Genomic DNA, 15,123 nt, shown 5'->3' on the forward strand with positions numbered 1-15,123 from the left:
AAGGTAGTATAATGAGTTTAAATATGTAAACGAGCCTCTCAATTGGACCAGTTTTATAATTTATCCAAATAATTTGTCCAACCTTAAGTTTTTTTAAATGGGCTCACATGAAATGACATCATTTTGAGCGTGGTCCATTTAAAAAAAAAAAAATCAATTGGAGAAAGAAGATGGGGATCACCATGGCTGGGAGCTTCCTAGCCATGGCAATTCCAACTAGGAATAGGGGCGGAACTACCAGACCCTTGGGTATTCCGGCTGATCGAAGGATCGGCCAACCCTCTGTGATCCTTCCTGACTCTGCCCCTTCTTTCAACCATGGAGGTGGCTTAAACATTTAAAACTTGTAATATCTCAAATGTCTTGGTTTATAGAGTAACACTACCTACATATTGGAGATAACACTCTTGTATTTATCAAAAGAAAAACTAACGCAAAAAGACATTTGAAGGCTCCTAAACCCTCACTGCTTTATGCATAAACCTCGGTATCAATTATTTTACTAAATTGACCCACTTATCATTGATTTTCAATGTTACTTAGTTCTTCATTAGCAATATGTCGTCACGATAAGGTGCATGAACTGTGGTTTAGGATGCTAACTTGGATCATTTTTTTTTATAAAATATAGAGCATAATCGTAAAGGACTTGTCATTAAGGGACTGATTAATATCTAAAATTAATGTATAAAATTATTTGATCAGTTATTTTTGTGTTCCAACATGTCATATTTAATTCAAGTTTGCAACACAAAACATTGTTTATGCACCTTTATGAAATGTGTAGTATAATCACAACATAATTTTAAGGGTAATGATATTTACCGCAATATTTTTTACGACTACCGCCATATTTTGATAATTATGCCCTCCTCATAATTTAAACTCAAAACCCCAAAAAACAATTTCCTCTCTTTCTCTCCCAAGCCTAAAAATTCTAATTGGACGAAAATGGACCCAAGCATTCCCGAAGACCATGATTTCGTACACGATGTAATCCTACTATATAAATTTAAATTTAAATTTCGTTTTTCGATTTTTTTTTTTTTTATGTTTTGGCCTAAACGGACGGCCGATGCTGCTCGGCCGCACGGTCAAACGGACGAACTGCCCGTTCGTCCGTGCGGACGAGCGGCATGCGCCGCTCGTTCGGCCTACGGAACGAGCGGCATGCGCCGTTCGTTCCGCCAGCCGAACGAGCAGCACGCGCTGACCGTTCGGCCTGCGGAACGAGCAGCGCATGCCGCTCGTTCGGCCGTAGGCCGAAGTGGCGTGGCCTGCCCATTCCCACGTACGGTGGAACGGGCAGGCTGCCCATTTAGGCAAAAATATCCCAATTTTTGCCATTTTAACCGGGCTTGCTGTCCGTTTAGCCTATACGAGGTCCGAACAAGCTCGGAATTATAATTTTTAACCCGACTAAGTCCTAAATTTATATTTTTATATTTTTAAATGTATTATTAATACCTACTATGTAACCGAATGTCATTTTTCAACATTTTTTTACATATTGTTAATACATATTATGCATTTTTTATATATTAAGGAACCGTTAGAAGATTGGCAACCGGATGGTATTGATTACAGTTCTCGTTTTATAACGGACACTGTTTTTGCTTCGTGTGAAGATGCTGTTAGTTGGGCAAAACAGGTAGCTATTCGAATTGGGTTTGAGATTACAATATCTTCGCATAAAAATGGTGGAAAGCAAAAGCAATTGAGATGTTCACGGGGTGAACGCTACAGAGGGAAACAAGATGACGCAGGGTTAATACGAAAAACGAAAACTAAAGCGTGCAGGTGTAAATTTGAGTTCAAAGCCTATCAACGGTCAGACCTTACTGGTTGGAGTATAAAGGCTAAGGCCGGATTAACTGGTCAGCACAATCATTCGTTACGTGTGTATCCAGAGGGAAGTCGGCAGATGAGCGGAGTCAGTATCGCATCTAAATTAATCGTTCGTGATATGAGTTCGGCTCAAGCGAAGCCTTGTGCTATTTTAGCAGCCGTTAAAGAAAAGCATCCTGAAGACCACCCAACAATTAAACACGTCTACAACTATAGAGATAAGATGAGGAATGATGGGTTTGAAGGTAGAGACTTGGCTAGTCAGTTCTATCATATCGCTCTCGAGAACAAGTATGCTCTTTATACGCAAACTGAGGGTGATTCCAGCGTCATTACACATGTGTTTATGGCACATCCAGAATCAGTAGATTTATTCAGGACTTATCACTGGTACATCGGCATTGATTCCACATACAAAACCAACAAGTACAAAATGCCATTTGTTGAAATTGTTGGGATGACGCCTTGCAATAACAATTTCAAGATCGCATATGCCATCATTAAAGATGAGACTGAAGGAAGTTACCGTTGGATCGCATTTATGCAGCTAGGACAGAACAATGGACAAGACTGGTTCAACTTAGATCTGGATAGCTTTATATGATTTACAGGTTGATTCTGGATAACAAACATTTTCTGTTTCGATCCAGATTTGTTCGTTGGAGTTACATATTGTGTCTGTATTGTATCTGTAATGATCCTGTGTTGATCTGGATAGCTTTATATGATTTACAGGTTGATTCTGATAGATTCTGGATAACAAACATTTGCTGTTTCGATCGTACGAATGTCAACATCCATATACTTATAAAATTAAAGTACTAATATATCAAGTACATAAAAAGTACTAAAATGCCAACATCCATATACTTATAATAAAAAGTACTAAAAACATAACCACAAATCACTTGGCCGAATTCCAAGCATCCAAAATCTGGTCGTACGAATGTCTCCACTCAGCCGCAACATCCTCATCAAGAAGGTTCATCGCGTCCAATGCACCTTCTCCCCAATTAACCCAACGGCTAACCCACTAGCAAAAGAAATAACCCAAAATTAATAAATATCACGTCATTTAATTTCATTCTGATAATTATAAATAAATTGATTAATTAAATTACGTACCACTTCGCTGTTCGAGCGAGTATGAATAACCGGTCCAGGTGCAGGCATATCCGGTAGTAGCTGAGGGTGTGAATGCATGCAGTACCACGGCATGTACTGCTCCTCACAGTCAGAAGGAGTCCGTGCAAGAGTGAACCGAGACAATATCAGCATACAAGCCTCGGGAAACGATGTCCAAAGATCCTCCGCCATATCCCCAGGCACTTCTACCCGATACTTCAAGGTGGACCAAGGACGTACGGCCTTCAACGGCCTCAAGATCGGTCGGGGTATGGTCTGCACGTAACCTAGCTGGCGAAGGCATCTCCCCGGCATGTACGGCTCAATCACATCCCTGTAACGTATCCATCCGGCGTATATCGTCCTAGGGGTATGCGTAATGACATCAGGACCATACGGCATCCACATCACCTACAGACGTATACAACAACATTAATATGCAAATAATACAAGTAAATGAATTTGGATTTTATAATTAAATTGAAATTGCACCTCATCAGCAGTCAATCTATCAAGCCGGACACGATATGATTTCAGTCGATCCCCACTCTTCTCCAATGGTATAGATGGCCACATGCAAGCCCTCGGCATCGCTGGATCCAATATGACTCCCTCTCGCTGAGGCCTGAAGCACGGAAAGTACTCATAAATCCATACCTGAAGCAGTGTCAGACAACCCGTGATCTGCCCGCAGTCTCCTCTACTAGCAATACCTAGATGACGGTATAGATATGCTAGTGCAGCTGAGCCCCATGAGAGTCCAATGGCTCTAGATACAGAGTCCTGTACCTCCAACAGACAAGAAGGTCGAATGCGGTCTCCACTCTTGTCCACGAACAATGTGCAATCGAGCATCAGAAACGTCCAAGTAGTAGCCTGTGCATCAGCAATCCGATCTCCTTGACAATAATCCAGGACGAAAGCCGCTCGTATACCGCCATTAAAGTAGTGACCCTTCTGCAACTCCTCCCGAGTCATACCAAACAACTCCATCACACAAGACTGAAGCTCCTCAACACTAGCATCAGCAGTCACCATAGCCCCATCGATGGGGATGCGCAAAATCTGCCACACATCATGCAACATAATGCTCATCTCACCAAACGGCATGTGAAATGATGACGTGTCTGGCTGCCATCGCTCTACAAAAGCCGCAATTAGGGGCGCATCGATGTGGCCATACATGATATTGGGTAAATGAGACAATCTAGTTGACTCTATACGCTTCTGGATCTGCTGAGAAGCCCCACCGTACCATACACACAGCTTCCCACAGTATAATGATCGTGTCTGACACCTGAGGAGGCCCCTATCCTGTCCGCTCCAGATAGCAGTGGCAATATGTCCTAGAAAGCTCGGGATCACAAGACCATCACATGGACCCCCAGAAACCAGGCTCTTCACGATCCAGTCATCCTCTACATCACTCTTCGAGCGCTTGCTACTACCTGAAATTACAGTAAACTCATTTATTATATTCGTATATTTTATAATAATCACGAATAAATAACATAATAATAATTAAATTTAAATTTCTCACCCGAAGACGACCCTGCTGTAGAAGCAAAACGTCCGCCAGGACCCCTCGGTATGGTCTTAGTAGGTACTCGCATAGAGGATGAACTCTGAGGAGGCATAGAGTCATCTCCGTCCATCTCTACAGCATCCGCCATCTCATCCGACTGTGCCCTCTGAGCATCCCTCATCAATATCTGTTCTTCCCGGTCCCTCCGGACAGAGGCAGTCACAACACATGATCTTGTATGTCTCTTTCCAGAACGGTTATCAACATTATCAGTCTGTAAAAACCAAAAACATTTTACATTTATAAGCAAATAACGCATATTTAACTGGATATACTCAATTTCTCGTATTTTGCTTTTTTTAATACTTAGGCATTGCCATAGACCGGGTCGGACCAAGTTTAAAAAAAAAAAAATTCGAGCCTAATTTGGCCTAAATGGAGCGTCGCAACCGTCCGGACAGTGGGCTGAACGGTTGCGGTACTCCTTTTCGCCGTAAGGCGGAACGGTCACCGCGTACCGTTCCGCCTTACGGCGGAACGGAAGCGCCGTTCGTTCCGCCTTACGGCGGAACGGTAGCGCCTTTCGTTCCGCCGTAAGGCGGAATGAATGCGCCGATCGTTCCGCCGTAAGGCGGAACGAGCACATCCGTCGTTCCACGTTACGGTGGAACGATTGCGCCGTTCGTTCCACCGTACTGTGGAACGACGGCGCCGTTCGTTCCACCTAAAGGAGGAACGAACGGCGGTGCCGTTTCCTCCTAAGGTGGAATGGACAGTTCGTCCGTTCCACCCTTGGCGGAAACGACACATAGGGTCCGTTTAGACCAAATTCATCCGGGTTTCGCCTCCGATTCGGAGGCGAAACCCGTGATTTTTGAATAATTTAAAAAAAAAACTTACCGGAGATTTCATGAAGCCTTTACCCGCTCCTGGCTTTGGCGGCATGTTGTTTTAGATCGGGTTTTTTGAAAAACCAAAAAGTTAGAGAAGATTTGAGAGGATTTGAGATTTTTGATTTTTTAAGTTTAAATTATGAGAAGGGTATAATTGTCAAAATATGGCGGTAGGTGGAAATTCATATTGCGGTAAATAGCAGCCCACTAATTTTAATGAAGGGGAAAATATAGTTTAAAGTGAACTCACTCAATAAGATAAAAGGGTAAAGTTCAAATAAAACTCCTGTGGTTTCACTAATTTTCAGATAAATGACTGTGGTTTACTTTTTGTCAAAACGAGGACTGAGGTTTTCAACTTTAGCAAAATAAGGAATTTTTCGATTGATACTATTAAAATCACCCTTAACAACTTCAAAAATGACATATTTTAAGAACTACTAATATTCCAAGCAACTTTAATTCTTCAACTTTTTTATTTCGAGATTATTTAGATAATGTTTGGTAAAGAGAGAGGAAGTTAATGTTTAGAGAGAGAAAGTTCCTTAAAAGATGATTTTCTAAAATCGAAAATGTAGTTCCATAGAAAATATGACATTGAACAACTTTAATTCTTGAAAATTTTCATTTTCAGGTCGTTAAAGATAGTTTTAATAGCATTATTAAAAGTGTGAAACCTCAGTCCTCGTTTTGACAAAAAGTAAACCACAGTCCTTTATCTGAAAATTAGTAAAACCACGTGGGTTTTATTTGAACTTTTCCCAAGATAAAATAATTAATTAGAAACCTTGGTATAAACTCAGAAATTTTAAGAGTTTTAGACCATATCTAACTCGTTTTATTATTTTTGATAGCTTATACAGTATTTTACTCATTTTTTCTCTTTGTTTCAATATTGCTACAATAAATTTGCTCTAACCCATTTCATCTTTTCCCCTTTCCAAACAAAATATATCTTTTAAATAATAATATTTTATCTCTAAAAAACAACAAAAGTATATTTATATATTTAGAAATAAATCAAAAAGAAAAAATAATAACAATATTTGATGTTGCACCTCAAATATGATGCAAAAAAACCCGTATACGCTATTTTAATGCGTACAGGTTGATGCTACTTAAAGAGTACATCTAGGGCTGGGCGCGGATCCTGGAGATACTGGACCGGACCGAATATCCGAGAAAAAACTCCGAAATTGGACCGGACCGTTGACTTTTTTTGGAGAACCGAATTGGATTGGACCGTTGACTTTTCATCAAAGAACTGGGCCGAACTGGACCGAAATTTATCCAGGACCGGACCGATAACCGGATTGGATTGGATTGGACCGAACTGAAATAACCGAAAGTTTAGTAATAATAAATTTATATTTCATACATTAATTTTATATAAAGAGAAATATTATATAATATATAGTTATATATTTTGTAAGGTTTGGTAAACTAATTACAATAATATAAATTTATAATTTATTAATAAGGTATAACATTATTATATAGTCATATAAATTATCCCGATTAATTCCCGTTTATAAAATGAAATAAAAAATATTTACCTAAAATTTAGACATGGAGAATCAAACACCTAACCAAATGGAACATCGTTAATCGTCTTAACCATTTGAACCTATAGAAATCGGGTATTATAGGGTCTTATAGCTGAAAAAGCTTTGCTTAATCTGCCAAGGGAGGACAACATCTATCTGTGACTGAGATACCGACATTGAATTGAACCTATAGAAATGCAGCTATCATTGCCTACCCCATCCGCCCTTAGTCAGATAACCAAGAATAAAAGAAATTTGATCATCCAAATCTTCTGTGAATAATTAGAAAGTGGACAACTTCTCTATTAAAAGCAGATAGTTGATCACTTGTTAAGAATTCATAATTGTCAATGACATCTTGTTCTTCAAGTGATTGTGAAATATCACTAAAGAAAAGAATAGAGATTATGAAAATTCTTAATTGGATATCTAAGGTTTTTTTAACCGAATCAAATGCACTTTGGTAAGCATATTTTTTTCCTTTTACTTTTTACTAGTGTGTTGATTAATTTTATTGAAGTGAAAGCTAGTTAATTTAACATTTGTTGATTCACTAATATGGTAAATTTTATATGTTTAGTTTCATGTTTGACTTTTACTACCTTTGCTTTGGAAGGAATTTGTTGTGTTAAGAAGATTCAATTACAAATTGAGATGATGATTAGAGAGATCTTGCTAATGAAGTGTTGTCTTTTTTGAATTAAAGATTGTTTATTTTTATGGATTTGTTATTTTGTAACTTTGATTTTGTGAGTTTTTTTAGCCTTGTTGTCTACCGTAACTTTTAATACTTTGATTTTGTGGGGTTTTTTTAGCATTGTCTACTGTAACTTTTAATGAATGTTGTTTACTCCCTAAAAAAATATCATTTATTTCAAGTTATGTAAGATAATAAAATTTTATATTTTATTATCTTGTAAATTAAATTTTTATTTTATTTTTTAGGACTTAAACTATTAGATATTTATCCGAATCATCGAAAAATTATATTGGATTGGACCGGAACCGAATCTCCGAATCCCCGAGCTGGACTGGACTGAAATTTTGAGGCATTTCAATTCTGGAGATTTATTCTTTCAATCCAATCCTGGAGATTTCCTTTTATTAATCTCCGAATTTCAATCTAATACTGGAGATTCATGAATCCCCGACTTGGACCGAACTGTGCCTAGCCCTAAGTACATCAACACTAAATCTCCTTCTATCATCAATTTGATGTTGGATTGAAAATTGTAATAAGACCCATTAAACAAAATAAATATATGCTATTTTTTATATAATTTATATAATTTCTCGGTTCGAGATTAAATAAATATATACTATTATTAAGTTTGTATTATAGTAGTAATATTTCTATCATCAATTTGATGTTGGATTGAAAATTGTAATAAGACCCATTAAACAAAATAAATATATGCTATTTTTTATATAATTTATATAATTTCTCGGTTCGAGATTAAATAAATATATACTATTATTAAGTTTGTATTATAGTAGTAATATTTTGTGCTATAAGCTTGTAAGTAGGATCTGTAACAAATTGTATTTCTGCGTAATTGCAATTGATGACAAACTGTCTATTTATACAAAGTACAGTTGTTGTTGTATTGAATGACTAGTCTAGAGATTGACCTAAATATCAGGAACTAACAGTAAGATACATGGTTATCTACTACTAACTAATATATTCTCTAATACACCCCCGTAGTTGAAAGGTTCGGAGGCCGAACATTGAGACTAGTCCGGAAATCTTCGAAGAGTGGTGATGGTAAGCCTTTGGTGAAGATGTCGGCTATCTGATAACGAGATGGGACGTGTAGGACACGTACTTCACCTTTAGCTACTCTTTCACGAACAAAGTGAATGTCCATCTCAACATGTTTGGTGCGATGGTGTTGAACTGGATTGCCACTGAGATATACGACATTGACATTGTCACAATAGACTAGAGTAGATTTGGCAATTGGGCAGCCAAGTTCAAGAAGAAGGTTGCGGATCCAGCAAGTTTCAGACACTACATTTGCAACGCCGCGGTACTCAGCTTCAGCACTGGACCTGGACAGTGTGGGCTGTCGTTTGGCTGACCAAGAGATGAGACTGTCTCCGAGGAAGACACAGTAACCGGAGGTGGATCTGCGGGTATCGGGGCAGCCTGCCCAATCAGCATCAGTGTACGAGGTGAGTTGAGTGGGAGATGATGCCAGCAATGTAAGACCAAGATCAAGAGTACCATGAACGTATCGTAAAATACGCTTAAGAGCAGCCATGTGTGATGTTTTGGGATCGTGCATGAACAAGCAAATCTGTTGTACTGCATAAGAAATGTCTGGTCTGGTAAGAGTCAAATACTGAAGAGCTCCTGCTAGTTTTCTGTATTCAGTAGGATCGTGGTAAGCGGAGCCCGAGGAGATGCTGAGCTTTTGTTTGGTATCCACTGGGGTATTGGCTGCGTTGCAGGATGCAAGACCGGCTTTCTCAATTATTTCTGATGCATATTTCTTTTGAGATAAGAATAGTGAGTCATGAGATCTAGTGACTAAAATTCCCAAGAAATAATGTAACGGACCCAAGTCTTTCATTGCAAATTCAGAATTCAACTGAGATAGAATAGATGACTGAACCACATCCGAAGAGGTAACCAGAACAATATCATCTACATACAGAAGGATATAAGCAGTATCGGTACCTTGTCTGTATATGAACAATGAGTTATCTGAGATGCTATTGACAAATCCCACTTTGATGACAAAATTGGCGAATCGCTGATACCAGGCCCGAGGAGCCTGCTTAAGACCATATAGAGATTTGTGAAGTAAACAAACATGGTCAGGATAGAGAGAGTCCCGGAAGCCCAATGGCTGATGCATGTACACAGTTTCATTAAGATCGCCATGTAGAAAAGCATTCTTGACATCCAATTGCCGAATGTTCCAATTTTTGGATAATGCTATACTGAGAACTGCTCTAATTGTTGCCGGTTTGACCACAGGACTAAATGTTTCACCACAATCAACTCCAGCCAACTGTCCGGATCCATTTCCAACCAATCTAGCTTTGTATCGCTCAAAGGAGCCATCTGCATGTGTTTTGTGCCTGAAAATCCACCAACTACGAATAATATTAGCATTTTTGGGACGGGGTACAAGTACCCACGTCTTATTTTGAATTAAAGCCTCAAATTCATCAGTCATGGCCTGTGACCAATTTGGATCACTTAATGCAAGGGATGGCGTTTTAGGGACTGGGGATATGGCTGTCTGTTTGGAGGCGGAGAGGTTGAGCATATGACGTGGTTTTCGGATGCCGTTTTGAGCTCGTGTGGTCATGGTGTGGCTGGTTGGATTTATTTGAGGATTGATTGCAGTACCAGGGCGAGTATGGGATGGAAGAGGGGTTGTCGCAGGTTGAGAATTGAGGGAGGATTGTTGTATTGACGGGGAAGGGACGGATGCGAGCCGTGAGGCTGTCACTGGGACTGGGGACTCGTGGGGAGACACTAGGGGAGAAAATGACGCAGTAGATGAAGACAACAAAGGGGACGAATCTGTTTTGGAGGGCGACGGAGACAACGACTCGGAATTGGAGGATGACGGAGAGGCACATGGCGGACGCAGTGGGGTAGACGCAGACGAAGGATTTTGACTCGAATGGACAGACGACGAATTAGAGATAGGGGACAGCGGGATTGGCGAGAGACCTGGAGTGAGGCACTCGTCGACCACGCAAGGCGCCGAGACAGGAGATGTGTATGTGTTTGATTGGGAACGGAAAGGAAACTTTGATTCGTCAAATATGTTACCTTATAACTCTCTATGATAAATACATTCTGGAACTAGCCTTCATTTTTTCTTCTTCATCATCTTTCTTTCCCACTTTCAAACTTTCTCCGTTTATAGATTTAAAGCCTAAGGAACTAGATCTACTTTGAGGAGGGAGAAAGAAGATTGTCTTCCATCTTCCTCCTCCCATCTATGGCTTTATCTCCACTTTTTTAGTTTTTTTTATCAGTAATTTTCTTTCTTTTCAGTTAAAATCTGTACTTTCCATCGGGGTTTTTTCGTCTGATTTGCATTTGTTTGCTATAACTCTTCCATTTACACTTTTCCAGGTTTAGCAAGAGCAGAAGCGTATTATCTTATACGTAGACCCATAGATCTATGAGGTTGCAAGAAGAAACTAAATGATGACGATTCATGCGGATTTGGATTCAAGAAAAGTATGAGAATCTTTCCGTTTTAGTTGTACCTTTTATGGTATTTTTGCTCTTTGTAGTCTGTTTATTCCCTCCGTGGTTTTTGTATTAGGCTTTAGCCTATACTTAGGTGAAGTTTTATTCCTTGTTATTGTTGTTTTGTACTTAAACTTGTTGATCTAATACAATATATAAGTATTTTCGATGAAAAAAAAAAAAAACTCTCCTAAAGCAACTTTAGTAGTGGTAAGTTATTTTTGGTGCCACGTAAGATAAAACATTCAAAGCTAACATCCACTGTAAACCATTGTTTTTTTTACAATTTTATGGGGTTAAAAAAAAAATTAAGAAAGAGGAATTTAACAAGAAATTTTTATGAAATAAAAAGTTCTTATTAAAAGGGCTGGACCCACACATTGAAGGAGTTTATCCTTATTAAATAAATTAGCACAATGTATTGCTATGTTTTAGAAAGAAATAAAATATAAAAAGTCACAGCATTGTTTACCACTTAATAGTGGAAAGTAATAAAGTTTTTACCTTGTAAATAAGGCAGCATATATGAGGAGATATATCTGGTTTTAGAGAGTATGCAATAACCTTTTAAAAAGCACATATCAAAGATGTATGCTCTAGCTTAATCATTTTATAGTATTAATTTCTTTTAATTTTTTTGTCAAAGATTTTTTTGAGCTTAATCATTTGTTATTTTTACTTCAATCTTGGTGGAAGAAACTAATTCTGAATTGGTGGTGATACCCAATTGAAGAAAATTTCAATCTCACTATAGTATATACAAATACTCTTACAATCAAAACTATAAGTGGAAAATTGAACTAGTTTAAACTACAAAAATTTGATCCAAAACAAGGAGTTTCAGCATCCTACAAAATCAACTTGTTCCAGCTGGAGCAAGGTGTTCCATATGCATTGTAAGATCATGTATGATGTTTGAATTCCACCATCCTTTTTCACTGCTTTCTGGCTTTATAACACTTGTTCTTTTACCATCATTTCGGTTTTCGGGTTCTTCTGTGCCTGAAGAACCAGGAGCCTCAGTCAGAAAATATTCCCAGAAATGATCATTTGCTCCAGCTGCTTGGAATACACTAACACTACCACTACCACTTTTGCTTCCCAATTCTGCTTCATTTACCTGTGTTTTCGGGCTGTTTTCGACATGATGATTAATACACGCAGCAAGCTCCGGAGACGAAGGAATATCCATGGAATGAGGAGTGGATGGATGTGATCTAGGAGAGCAAGTTTCTCCATCTATAGATGATACACTTAACTCTCCAAAAATGGCTGGAGAAGGCGGCGAAACTACGCAAGTTTCCCTTTCCCCATAGAGAAAGTTCTCTAAACATTTAATTGATGAATCCAACTTGTCAACGGACTCTAAATTCATCAAGGAGGAAGGTGATCCTCCGTCCGGATTTTGTTTGACTAGACTCAAACTATGATTCTCATCTGTATAGTCAGTAGACTCAAATAGTCTTCTCTTTTTGGTGTTAAATTCTGATTGTTGCATTAGAATTGATGCAAATCCTGGTTTCTTAGCAACCTGAGATAAGAAAGAGACTAATTGCACCTGTCTACGTTCCATGTCCTGCAAACGTTCTCTATATGACATAATTTGAGACTCAAAAGCTTGCTTCTCTGTTTCATTTCTATGCAGCTCAAGCTGAAGCAAGGTTTTGTCTTGTTTAAGTCGTTTTATTTTGTCTTCATATTCCATTTTTTCTGAATCAGATAATGGTGAAAAGTTGAGTTGATTGTGCAGAGAATGGCTATGGATTGGCTTTCTTCGTCTTATGTTACTGAGAAGATGTCTTTGCCCTCTTATAAATTCTTCATTAGCAAACTCCCATTGATCAGGATCAATCTTTCTGAATCCCTGCTCAATCATGAACCAAATAACAAGGTTAAAATTGATCCTAGAAGCCAAGATCAGAGATCAAATTGAGTTTCCCCCTCTAACTGATCTTTGAACTAGCTAGGTTAATATATATAATATGTCCCCAAATGAAATCAACTTAAAAAGAGAAATTGAAAGCAAAAGGAAAACTTACATAAGTGTTAAGCTGCCTGACAAAGCTAGAAAAATTATTGTGCTTGAAGTATTTGGGAAGTAGATCCTGAGCAAATTCGGGTGGATTCCAAACGACAAAACTGCAGCCAGTAAGGCTCCAAGAAACAATAGGATTGGTGTGTGGATCATCTATCATCTCATATGTTTTGATCAAGAAAGGAGCCGGTGCATTATTTGAACTACTTCCCTGTCCCTGTCCCTGTCCCTGTGAACTATCCATATCTTTTCCCGTTCAAACTTGCATCCAATTTCAGAAACCACAGATTTAAAACTTGAAAAACACAAAACCCTGTAAAGTAAATGAAACTGAAACAGAGAAATGAGATAGCTGAACTTGGGGAAGAAGAAAAGGAATGGAAAATTAAAAGCTTTGACTTTTCTAAATTGAAACTAGAAAAAAAGGGAATAGATCCATCCAGAAGCTAATTTAATAAGAAAAGAGGATACGATTGCAAATGTTTTCAATTTGATTATTCAAGTGTCTGTTTTCTTCTTATTAATTATAAGAAGGAATATATACATACATACATAGAGAGGTGAAGAAGCAGTTGGTAATTTGTCTTAATGGTAAAAGCCTTTGACTGCAGCCATTACCTTTTGGGGTTCCAATTCAAATTTTCAACAAAGGTAGAGTGGACTAGTCAACTTCTTCTTTTCTTTCCATTTTGTAGAAAGTCAACATTTCTATATATTTATTCTTACATGGTGGCTATCTCCTGTTAATCATGGATGTCACATAAATTCTTATTTATTTTGACGATTTCGTCGTATCATATTCAACATTATCCGGACCAAATAATTGAGGTTCAAAACCACATAAATACATTAAGGATTTTTTTAAACTTGGTTTAAAACTTAATTCATCTAGTTTAACTACTTTCTTTTTATTGTTCATCAATCCAAAACCAACCATCATCCATTTCTAGATTTGAAAGCATAATGTTTGAGAAATTTGTTCCGATCTTGTTGCTTGAAACTATCATGAACGAATAAAATCATCATTTCGTCTCCTACCATTTACTTAAAATAAGGAAGAAACCATCGAATTTTCAATGTCATGATGAACATCAGTAAAAATCTTACCAGAATTACTACTAAGAAGCTAAGGATCAAGCCCAGTTCGAATAGTGTCTCCCATAGCTTCCCGAATACTGCTCTAGTTGAAACTTCAATTATGCCTTTTTGAGGCATGAAGAAAATCATTATCTATGAAATAATGAGCCTTAAAGATATGAGACACCAAAGAATTGGGTTCTGTAAGGAATCTTCATCCTTGTTTGCCTAGCATTACTGAATTGAATTTATGAATTTTCTTAAATCCCAAGCCCCAACTGTTTTTGGATTGCATATTCTCTCCTGACACAACCATCTAATACCCTTGTTACCATTTCCCCACCAAAAGGCATCAAAGATATCATCTAGTTCTTGATACAAACCGAATGACAGAAGAAAAACATTCATAGTCAAAATTTGGGACAATGATGCACCTAAAGCTGAAGCAGGCTTAGAGACTCACTACAAGATTGGTGTACCTAGTCTTTATTAAATAATAACATGGGTGTATATCCAGATATCGAATCCACAGATTTATACCACAATTATCAAACTACTCAGTTTCGGGTTGTTATTCAAGCGACTATTAACTTTTGGATTTGTTTTGGTAAGTATATAACTACTTCTACTTCTTATAACCAGCGAAACATAACTTGCAAATAGCCCTTATGAATGGAAATAGAGGTGATACAAAAGATAGAAATTCAATCATTTCAACAAGAAACAATTAAAAATATAAGGACGATTAATATTAACCGTGAAAAGCTTAGCACGAAGTTCCCTACTTATATGCGAGAATAACTCAATATGGTACATAAATTAGGGCCCGTAACTCATGGTAGTAT

General features: G+C 37.8%; 1 protein-coding gene across 1 annotated transcript; it reads right to left on the reverse strand.

Annotated features, from left to right (window-relative positions):
• Positions 1 to 11,876: 11,876 nt before the first annotated feature.
• Positions 11,877 to 13,763, reverse strand: LOC136203653 (heat stress transcription factor A-4a-like). The gene is made up of 2 exons (XM_065994859.1): positions 13,206 to 13,763; positions 11,877 to 13,030 (listed from the first exon to the last, which is right to left on the reverse strand). The coding sequence occupies exons 1-2, from the start codon at positions 13,443 to 13,445 to the stop codon at positions 12,023 to 12,025; spliced, it is 1,248 nt and encodes a 415-aa protein (XP_065850931.1). The 5' UTR covers positions 13,446 to 13,763; the 3' UTR covers positions 11,877 to 12,022.
• Between the last annotated feature and the right edge of the window lie 1,360 nt (positions 13,764 to 15,123).

Source organism: Euphorbia lathyris, chromosome 1 (genome assembly GCF_963576675.1).
Source record: "Euphorbia lathyris chromosome 1, ddEupLath1.1, whole genome shotgun sequence".
NCBI classification, from domain to species: domain Eukaryota; kingdom Viridiplantae; phylum Streptophyta; class Magnoliopsida; order Malpighiales; family Euphorbiaceae; genus Euphorbia; species Euphorbia lathyris.

Coding starts and splice junctions, on each gene's coding strand:
- LOC136203653 (XM_065994859.1), bottom strand. CDS start 13,445: ATGGATAGTTCACAGGGACAGGGACAGGGACAGGGAAGTAGTTCAAAT. Junction 13,031..13,205: donor TCAGGCAGCTTAACACTTAT/GTAAGTTTTCCT, acceptor ATGATTGAGCAG/GGATTCAGAAAGATTGATCC.